The 11097-nt window shown below is 40.6% G+C and overlaps 1 protein-coding gene across 1 annotated transcript in view; it reads right to left on the reverse strand.

Moving 5' to 3' along the window:
* Positions 1–11097, reverse strand: part of CCDC178 (coiled-coil domain containing 178) — a 245073-nt gene that overhangs the window by 145376 nt on the left and 88600 nt on the right. Inside the window, exons 15-17 of the mRNA XM_006766397.1 lie at positions 9732–9845; positions 9153–9298; positions 5442–5601 (exon numbers count right to left, since the gene is read on the reverse strand). Of these exons, the coding sequence (XP_006766460.1) occupies positions 5442–5601; positions 9153–9298; positions 9732–9845 (420 nt within the window). The remainder of the gene's footprint in view (positions 1–5441; positions 5602–9152; positions 9299–9731; positions 9846–11097) is intronic.

Raw genomic sequence — 11097 nt, forward strand, 5'->3', positions numbered from 1 at the left:
TCTCTGTTTACTGGCTGATGAAAAGAAAATAAGATCCCACAGAGTCTCCTATCTACCTACTCCAGGACTTCTGTGATGATCAAATGAGATGAGGCACAGGAAAAAGCTTCACAGACATTTGGTTAAAGTGTAAATGTTTTCAACTGTATTCCTGGGCTGAAGAAACTGCAAGGAGGCTAGTCGCTAGGGAGAGGAAGCCAGGTGTTGCTATGTGACATCATTACCCAGAGTCCACAGCGACTGTTTCCGGGCTGGGATGGGCTGTGGGCCAAATTTTGTACCATGGGGTCTTGGCAGTGTTGGCTGCAATTTGGTGGTGTGTTGCTCCGGGGTGGTGGCGGGGCCTGTGCCCCACTTGGGGGAAGCTGAATGTTGGTTTGTCGGCACCACGGACCCAGCCATGCACATCATGGCAGCTCCTGAATTGAGTCTCTGCCCCCTGGTTGTCAGTGTGCATCATAGCGACTGTCAGATGGTCAGACACTTAGCAATAGCCTTTTATAGAGAGAGATAATTCTCTCCTATGTATTGTCTTGAAGTGAGTATTATCAACACCTGCTCTTTTTGTTAAGACTAATCTAATTTTGCCCTAGCTGGTTTGGCTCAGTGGGTAGAGCATTGGCCTGAGAACTGAAAGGTCCCAGGTTCGATTCCAGTCAAGGGCACATGCCCAGGTTGCACCGCAATCCCCACTGGCAACTGATCAATGATTTTCTCTCATCATTGATGTTTCTATCTCTCTCTCCCTCTTCCTTTCTCTCTGAAATCAATAAAAATATTTTTTTTTTTAAAAAAAGACTAATCTAATTTTGCATTTCATCAACAACTATTCTGGCTTATTTTTTAGATGTTCATTTGTAACCTTTACAAAGCAACGATTAAAATGATTTTGCTTTTCAAATCAATTCTGATTTACTAACTTAATTATGATAGTTTTATTGGTTCTTGCTTCTATCATCTTACTTAATGCTTTCTGTGTTGATACTACGTTTCTACTACTGCCATTATTACTTTTTTGATGTATGGTTACTTTGGATGGATTTTATTGCTTTTCATAATATAAAGTGTAGAAATTCTACTTTAATTATATCACTGTTTCAAATTTCCACCTGAATGTGCTCTTATATTAGTAATGTAGATACACATTGAGAGATAAAGTTGAGAATGTAGGTTTGGGATGTATCATGAAAACTCAGTTGAAAAGTTTACACTTAATTGTAAAGAGGAGACAAAAGAATTTTTGAGGAGTGCAATGTGGTTAGAGATAAGCTGTAGAAAAATCAATTAGACAGCACTGTGTAGGATGAATGAAAGTGAAATGAAAGCACAAGCTGCAGATATAAGTTACAAGAAAGTGCTTTTGTAATTAAAGAAAGGTGCTGAGAAGGAATGAAGATTATAGACTTCATAGAGACTGATGCCAAATTGGGTGTGATGTGCAAGTAAAACAACGGAACATATTGGATGTGGTATGTCACTAGTTGACTGGAAAAATTATGGTGTCATTTATAATAAAACTTTTTGATTACTGGCTTTGTTAGAAGATGATCTGTTTTGGACATGATAGAGGACAAGTAAGTACCTTATACTCCACTGTGCAAACGCAAAGTTTAGGAGGAGGAGTAGAAATGGAGCAGAAGGTGGGGTGAGTCAGCCATTGTTGATAGTTGAAGCCACGGGAGCCCATGAATCTTAAGGAAGAGTGCTAGAGAATATCTGAGACAGAATCTGGGTATGCAAGTGGTTGCCTCATTATCTCTCGGCATTTTTTTTAGTCAACTTGTTGACCACTAGGGCTGGGGCTCTGCAGATTTTATATTGGTTGTTGTAGTATGTTAAGTTCCACATATTTGTGAATTTTCTAGTTTCCTTGTGTAATTAATTTCTAATTTCATACAACTGTGGTTGGAAGATACATGGTGTAATTTCAATCTTCTTAAGTTTGTTAAGACCTGTTTTGTGACCTAAAGTACGTCCATCCTGGAGATGTTCCGTGTGAGCTTAGGAAGAATGTGTCTTCTGATGCTGTTGGATGGAATGTTCTACATATTTCTGTTGGGTCTAAAGTGTAGTTCAAGTCCAGTGTTTCCTTATTGATTTTCTGTCCAGATGATTTATCCATGGTTGAAACTGAGATACTGAAGTCCCCTACTATTACTGTATTGTTGTCTATTTCTCCCTTCATATCTGTTCGTATTTTGCTTAATATATCTAGGTGCTATAGTGACATTTTAATCTTAAGCAACTGCACTTGCAAATTATAGACAATTAGCAAAACTACTGACATTAAAAAAATCTGTCATTTAAAGATATCTGACATGAAGCATCTACCAAAAGACTAAATTTAACTCCAGAATGGCATAATATGTTATTTAAAGTTTGTGTATATTTTTCTTAAACTATTTTATTAGATACTTATATTTCGAATTGTATGGTGTGTGTTCTCAGTCCTCAATTAATTCCATTGTAGTGTTTTAAAATAAAGTCTTTTATTAAACCACTAGAGGCCCAGTGCAGGAATTTGTGCATGGGTGGGGTCCATCGGCCTGGCAGGTGATCAGGTCCAATGGGGGCCAGCAGGCCAGGGAGGGATTGTGGGAGGGCTCCAGGGCATGTCTGGCCCTCTTGTCCAGTCCCGTAGGGCCAGACCCCAGCAACAAGCTAACCTACTGGTCAGAGTGTCTGCCCCCTGGTGGTCAGTGCTTGTCATAGCAACTGGTCAATTGGTCAACTGTCTGCCCCCTGGTGGTCAGTGCACCTCACAGTGAGCAGTTGTGTGGCCTTAGCATATCATTAACATATTATGCTCTGATTGGTTGAACAGACAACTGGACACTTAGCATATTAGGCTTTTATTATATAGGATTAAATAGGATTCCTTTAGATGACCCAAAATTGTGATGAATTCTTTAGCACAGAGGGGACAGCCCAGGACAGTAACATCATATATATATATACACACACCTAATGAGACTTGTTTTTCTGCGGCAATGGTCTACATTTACATCACACACACATTTACAAATTGTCATCTCACCCAATTTCTAAACAGGGGCTAGAACAGGTTTTCTATGAAGAATCACATTGTCTTTCAGCTCTTTAATACTGATAACTGATCCTAATCATAAACAGTGTCACTAATGATGAGATACATCAATCTCTAAACTCTGCATGTTCAAACTCTGTGCTTCCAGTCACATAAGATGAATGCATAACCCGCAGCTAGCGGAGCACTGATAAGAGACAGTTTCACATAAAGGCAAGGTTGTTTGAGAAGCAGTACTGAGCTCTTCTGCAGCACCCTTTAATTGCTAGAGAGCAGTAGCCAGTTTAACCACTTGCACCAGAGGGAACAGACTGGAGAGGACACTTCTCACGTCTCATCAGGAAGAGAGAGGGAGTGAGAAAGAGTCGGCCTCTGCACCGCGTGAGGATTCGCCGACACGTGGGGCGGGCGCAGAACGGACAGTGTGTCTGAAACGCTGCTGCCTTTAGCCATCATTGTGCATGTTGACACCAAAGTGACCAGATAAGGACATGGTCACCATTTATCCATTCAGTTATTCGAGGGTTCACCGAGTGCCTCCCTTGTACCTGGCACAGTTCTGAGCTTTTAGGATTCAGAGAATGTGACAGAAAACTCTCCTGTCCTCACAGAGAAGAGGAACTATAATAGTAGGAATTAGTAGAGCAATACTGTGTCTTTTAGAATGTACCATAAGTGCATTTTAGAAAAAATATAAACAAGTAAGAATTAATGAAAAAACAAGTCCAGACAGAGATTGGAGCTAAGAGGAAAAGCAACGTGAGAGTGTGCGATGTGCCAGGGCACCTGCAGAACGGGAAGACGGAGACAGCTTCTGGGTGGAGAAATACAGGTCTTGGTGATCGAGAGGCCAGGCGTACAGGGCGTTTCTTTGTCTCTCTCCTGCTGACCATACTTTGCCATTTCACTAATTATAATTGTTCCATTAATGTGGTGCAATGCTGGTCAATAAGTGATGACTGGGATCCCCGTGTTCTCAGCACCAGTACGACTGGAAAATGTGGCTGAAATCAAACAACTAATCCTACTGCTGTGATAGGACATAGGCGGGGAGCGATGCTGGCCAGTAAGTGACCGGAGCCTTCTTGCTTTGAGGCGTGCACGTGAGTCTAGGCTGTTCCAGCCTTTTGTACATCACATACCTGAGATTCAGAGGCTGAAGTTCCAGAAGCTCCTCCAAGAGGCGGCTTCCTCTACTGCCACTAGGTGGCACCAGTTATTTTCATATTTTTTAGCCAAAAAAGAACAAAACCTTTTCTATCCAACGGCTATATTTTAAATGGGAGAATGTTACCTAGCACCAGTATTAATAAAAGTATTGTTATTTCATTAGTAATTTTCTTGGAGAGATCATAGCTAGCATTAAATACAGTATGTTCATTCACTCACATAGTTGTTTATTCAATGTGTATCTGGCTCAAATAATCTTTTAAAAAAATATAGTAGCAATGTCTTTGGAAAATGAAAAGAAAAAAATTCATGGAGTATATTATGTATATATAGTAATAGACTATATAAATATCAGGATCAAAAATAACTGATAGAAATATATTATGATGCTACATATATCTTTAAAATTTTGCAGGAAATAGTTTTAATAAAAGTCTGGTAGAATTCTTTATTTTTTAGAAGCAACTTATCATGCACCTCTCTAAAGAGGTAATTTTTTAAATAAACTGAGAAACAAGGTATTTACGATTGAAATTAAGTGTAAAAATTATTACAAAATGTAAAATAGGATAGAATCACTTAAATATATCTATATCACTTAATCATATCTATATACAAATTTAATATGGATAGCTTTATAAAGCTTAAACACTCAGATCTGAAAAGATACTTTTTATCATATGATGTCCCTGTTTCTAAGTAGTAAGTGTAATTAAAACATATGCAAAATGTTTCTAAAGAAAAAGCACATAAAATATTCTCATTTTCCCAAACAGTGGTTGGTAAACATTCAAATTATGTTTACTGGGTGGAGGGAGTCAAAGGGGGTGAAAAGGGGACATCTTTAATAATTTAAAAATAAAGATAAATTTAAACAAAAGAAATAAAATGTAACTATCCTCACATCTCCCCTTAAAAATATAAAAATGGCTCTGGAATAAATACAACCTATACTTTTGAATCAGTAGCTTTCCCCATAAAATAAAGTACAGTAACAAAATGAGTGCACATCAAATGCACTGAAAAGTACACTATGCTGGTAAACATGTTCTAATTACTTCAGAGGGAACATGAGAAGTTACGTGTTTATTAAGCTAACAGATCTATTTTTACATTGGAAACATCTCTGCTCCCGCAGGATGAAAAACGAGTGCCTCCCACCAGCTGCCACCTGGGCTAGCTCCACGTTGCCTTCATTCCGAAACAGTAAGAAGGTAACACTCACCTTCAGGTCTGCCAGAGTCTTTTGCCTCATGGCAACGAGGTTTCTGTGTATCCGTTCTTCCTCCTTCAACTGCTCTTCACAGGCTACTTTCTCATGTATGAGATGATCATAAACAGCTTGTATATGTTTCTTTTTAAATTTCACAGATGCATGTTTCTCCCTATTAAGAAAGCATTGCAATTACCACTAATCAATTTACATTTTATTTTTAAATTATACTTATGATACATTTTAACAGACAAAATATTGAAAAAATCTTAGAACTGAAGGGCTTTGAAAAAATTCCCTGGTCCCTTCTATAACCTCCATGGAGCTCTAAGTGATCCAGGTGCAGGAAAGTTCTGGAGAAATTGAGTGGGTTCTCTGGGATGTTGACCCACCATGCCTCTGTTTTGTTGACATTACCCTTCCTCCATGCAGCATGCAACTCCAAAGATACATTTACTTTTTTAAATCCTTACCTGAGGATATGACTTTTTATTGGTTTTTGGACAGAAAGGAAGGGGAGAAGAAGGGAAGGAAAGAAAAGGGAAGGGAAGGGGGAGGGGAAGGGGTAGGAGAAGGGGAAAAAAAATCTCCAAATTAGAGGATATATCAATAGAAACCTCAAAACCAAAAGAAAAGAAAAGAAAGCCAGAAGAAGGAGGAGGAGGAGGAGGAGGAAAAGAAGGGGAAGGGGAAGGGGAAGGGGAAGGGGAAGGAGAAGGGGAAGGGTAAGAAAAGGAAGGAGAAGGGAAGGGAAGAGAAGGGAAGAGGAGAGAAGAGGAGAGAAGAGGAGAAAGTGAGAGAAACATCCATCAATCAATTGCCTCCCGTGTGCGTTGACCGGGGATCAAACCCACAACCTTTTGATGTACAGGATGATGCTCCAACCAATGGAGCCATATATTAAAATAGCCCAATGAGATGAAAGGACCTAACTCCATGTAGAAGAGGTTCACAATCACTAACTGTAACCAAGGAGCCATGTTCTCACAGTTGCTGACAACAGGTGTAAGGAAGAGACCACAAATGTGCACCTGGTGCTGAGCTGCTGCATCAACCCACCTGCAGCTCACCTCACCCAGGGCCTTCTGGCACGTGAGAGCCCCACCTCATTGCTTAAGCTGGTGTGTGTGTATGTGTGTGTCTCTGTGTATGTGTCTGTGTGTGTGTCTCTGTGTGTGTGTATGTGTGTCTCTGTGTGTGTGTGTCTGTATGTGTGTGTGTCTCTGTGTGTATGTGTGCGTGTGTATGTGTGTGTATGTGTGTGTGTGCACGCGCATGCACATGTACACATGAACATGTCTGTGTGTATTTTGTCACATGCAACTAAGTACATCATGACAAAGCGGTAGGCTGATCTTTATGGTGAAATCGGTACTGATGTATAATGCAACACTAGTAGAATAAGCATCAGAAAGTGCTTAAAACAATACTGCAGACAATCAGTATGCTTTAGAAAGAATTCCCAGAGCTGGGCAGCAACCAGGATCCAGGATCAGCAGAGCTGCCACAGCTCAGCGCGGTCCTGCCGCCCACATTCGTCTTCACCTTCACCGGTACAGGAAGCTGCACAGTCAACCACAAAGACAGCAGGACTAAAGGTTTGGAGGAGCTAAAGTGTTAAAGTGCTTTGACTAGTGCACTATCTCATTTAAGCCAACCACAGCCCTATGAAAAAATAATTAGTATACCAATCTGCAGATGAGGAACCTCAACTACTGCATAATTAGCTCGTGCAAGCCAATGAGTAAATGACAGAACCGGAATTCAAATCCTGTTCTGTCTGTGCTGGACTCAACAGTGAAATTCAGAGAGGAGCAGGTCTGACCCAAACCAACAAATTCTCACAGCGCTGCCCCCAGCAAACATCCCTGTATCTTGACCACACACACTTTGTCCTTGACACTATTTTGATATGAGATTATATGCAGTATAGTGTTTTATTAGTTATATATGTTACATACTGTATGTGTACATGTATATGTATGTAGGAAAATAGTGTTTCCTTTCTCAGAGTGGTAAAAAGCGGTAACAAGCTCTGAAGTCCTGTAAGTCTGGGTTTGGATCCTTTTACTTTCTAGTTAAGAAACAATTGCACACATTTAATGAGAGCCGAGAGTAGACTTGATAGCTATTATTTCTATTCTTTTTATGAACATGTTTATTTTTATCCACATATTTCCATTGTTTTGCATATGCAGGTTTTGTCTCTCTCTAAAAACTGTCTTCAGATGCTTGAAGGTCTACTTTCCCACTTGACATTTTTAAAATATATTTTTACTGATTTTAGAGAGGAAGAGAGAGGAAGAGTAGGATAGAAACACCAATGATGAGAGAGAATGTGCCCTGACTGGGAATCAAACCTTGACCTCCTGGTTCCTAGGTAGGCGCTCACCCACTGAGCAACTTCCTGGCTTCTGTTTCCTTGGCATTCATATGGGGGCGCTATTACAAAATGTAAGGGGTCTGTTGTGAGAGCTGGAGGGGGTGAGGGGCAAAGACTTCCTGCACTATCCTGCTCTGTTCTTAGAGCAAAGTGCACTCGTGAGCACTCTTGCCTCAACAACACTATCATGTAGGCAGAGGATGGAAGACATGTGAGGACTGAAGTGGTAAGAATCCTGAAGGAAAGAGATCTTCAGCTCCTGAGTCAGATCCTTATAAGTTTAATGCGAATTATACCCTTTGAGGCTGATACCCTTGAGCCCCCAAATACTCTTACAGATGAGAAACAATGTAGATCAATGTCTTTCACAGTAGACTAGTGCAGCCATGCCCCCTTGCCTTCTTATGCGATATGCTGAGCATGGTTGGTCTTGTTCAGATATGGCATCCGATCATCTGGGCGGTACGTTTTTACCCGATGGTAGTAGCTAAAGGAGTTCCTGTTGACTTGACTCCTCCCAGGTGTATGGCACTGGGCTGTGCGTCAGTGTTGCTCTGACACTGATTTCCTGGGGGCCGTGACTTTGCTAATGCCGTGTTGGCCTTCTCTATTTAAATCGGAGTAATATCCCTCAGGGTGACCAGTGCGTATTCCTTCAACAGCCCCCCAGCCCTGTCCTCGATGTGTGACAAAGTAGGAAATGAGAACCTGGAGGAGCAAATGAACACGATGTGAGCGCTGAGTGGGGTCTACGCCTACACCAAGGTCGCAGCCACAGGCTCTCCTCAGCCTGAGCCGTGGGGGGCGTGCAGGGGGCAGCCTATCCATGTTGCGCTCTCACATCGATGTTTCTCTCTTCCTTTCCCTTCCTCTCTCTCCCATAAGCACATGCAGAATCAATTTGGTGTAACCAGTTAGAAATGAGGGGACAGGGTGAGAGGCTTCTGAATAAAGCACAGGAGGTTCTGTAGAATACCTATTTCTAAACTCTTCCTTCAAAACTTGTTTAAAAAGTGTGTGCACAACCATGTATTAACCATGTCATCTAAATGAGAAATACTAAAATTCGTGGGAAGGTTTATTAAGTTCATAAGAAATAAAAGTTGTTATACTTGCAAAAATAGAAGCATCTGCAGTGATTCAAACTGAAATAAACAAGGGGGAGTAATGAAAAATAAAAGCAGTTTATGATTTTGTTTTTAAGTCAAAATGATCTAATAGCACATGTATATTCCACATCAAACTATGATAGAAAATATCGATTGTTTAAAATAGGAATGATCTGTCTTAATAAACAATATATTAAACATGTACTATTTTGATACAATTTAAGAACTTACCTCAGAATGTCCAGTAGCTCATTTAAAATTATCTTTGCCTTTTCTCTTTCTTCTAGTTCCGTATTCAATGTAGTTATTTTATCTTGATAAAAAGCTGTTTTATTTTTAGCTGCCTCTATTTCACCAAAAATTACTGAGTGTTCTGCCTGGAAAAAAATATTCAGAGATGTTTTATGTTAAATTCTTGGGATTTAGGGGGACAATTACGTTTGGCCACATGAACAATGAAAGGCAACTAGTAACATTTTATCAATAAAAGCAGGAACTGCCCTGGCAGGCTCAGTTGGTTGGGCATCATCCCGTGCACCGGGGCTGCAGGTCCTGTTCCTGGTCGGGGCACATGCCTGTGTCATGGGCTTGGCTTCCCCTGAGGGGGGTGTGTGCGAGGGGCAGACTATCAATGTTGCGTTCTCACATCAATGTTTCTCTCTCTCTTCCTCTCTCTCACATAAGCACATACAGAACCAATTTAGTCAACCAGTTAGAAATGAGGGGCATCCATCTAAAATAAAATGTGCTTGAATAGTTTTCATTGGCATAAAGTGTAAATTGAAATTCTTTGCATATTAAATTTCTTACCTCAGTTTTTATTAGTGCTTCTTGGGTTTTCTTCCCCTTTATTTGCAATTTTTCCTTTGTTCTTTCCACATTTATTTTAACATCTTCTCTCTTTGCAATGATATCACCTAGTCTCTGGGAGACATTCAGAAATTAAGATGTGGAGCATTTACAATCCAATCATCCTGGTTTAGGTCAAATAGTTCTCAAGCGACATTCTAGTAACAACAATGTATGTTTTGATATAGAGGGAAAGGAGCACCACACATGAATTACGAAAACATACTATGATACCCACAATCCCAACATTCAAATTGAATTACCTGAGAAAACCAAACCATATCAATTTTAGCTAAGTAACAAACACTAATAAACTCACATAGAAATGACAAATATTCATCACAATATTTAAAATCTTTTAACCAAAAGTAAAACTCCAAATACAAATCCTATATAATAAAAGCTAATATGCAAACCAACCAAACAATGGAACAACCAGTTGCTATAAGGGGCACTGACAACCAGGGGGCAGATGCTCAACACAGGAGCTGCCCCCTGGTGGTCAGTACACTCCCGAGTGCCGCTCAGCCAGAAGTTGGGCTCATGGTTGGCAAGCACAGCAGTGGTAGTAGGAATCTCTCCCCTTTCTGTGGCAGCGCTAAGGATGTCTGAGGGCTTCTGGACTGTGAGAGGGCACAGGACAGGCTGAGGGCCCCTCCCACCCCACCCCCAGAGTGCACAGATTTTAAGCACCCAGCCTCTAGTAATCAATAATCATTAAAGAAAATGTATAAAAAAACACTCATTCTTCCCAAAGGTTTATGCTAAATACAAATACTTCTTATCATTTATAACTATTAAGACATAATAAAAACAAAAATAATTGACTACAAGAAGATATAAAACAATGGCTATCCTATCTAATAAAAGACAAAAAGGGTAATTGACCGTACCTCCGCTATGCTTCCCATTGGCTAATCAGGGAAATATGTACATTAACGGCCAACAAAGATGGCAGCCGGCAGCCATGCAGCTGAAGCGAGCAGGAGACTTGCTTGCTCCAGTGATCGAGGAAGGCAAGGTTCCCCGCTTGCCACGACCCAGTTCTGAGCTCCAAAAGCAACAAAGTTTCAACTATAGAAGCTAAACAAACCCCAGATACCTGCTTTCAGCCGACCGTGGCCACGGAGCTGGAGCAGGCTCTTAGCTCCAGTGATGGCAACAAAGTTTCAATTTTGGAAGCTAAACAAACGCCAGATACCTACTTTCAGCAGGCTGTGGCCTCAGAGCTGGAGTGAGCAGGAGCCAACTCTCAGCTCCAGTGATGGCAACAAAGTGTCAATTATAGAAGGTAAATAAATCCAAGAAAAAAAGAAAAAAAAGGAGA

The sequence above is a fragment of the Myotis davidii genome, unplaced genomic scaffold (genome assembly GCF_000327345.1).
Source record: "Myotis davidii unplaced genomic scaffold, ASM32734v1 scaffold520, whole genome shotgun sequence".
Taxonomy (NCBI): domain Eukaryota; kingdom Metazoa; phylum Chordata; class Mammalia; order Chiroptera; family Vespertilionidae; genus Myotis; species Myotis davidii.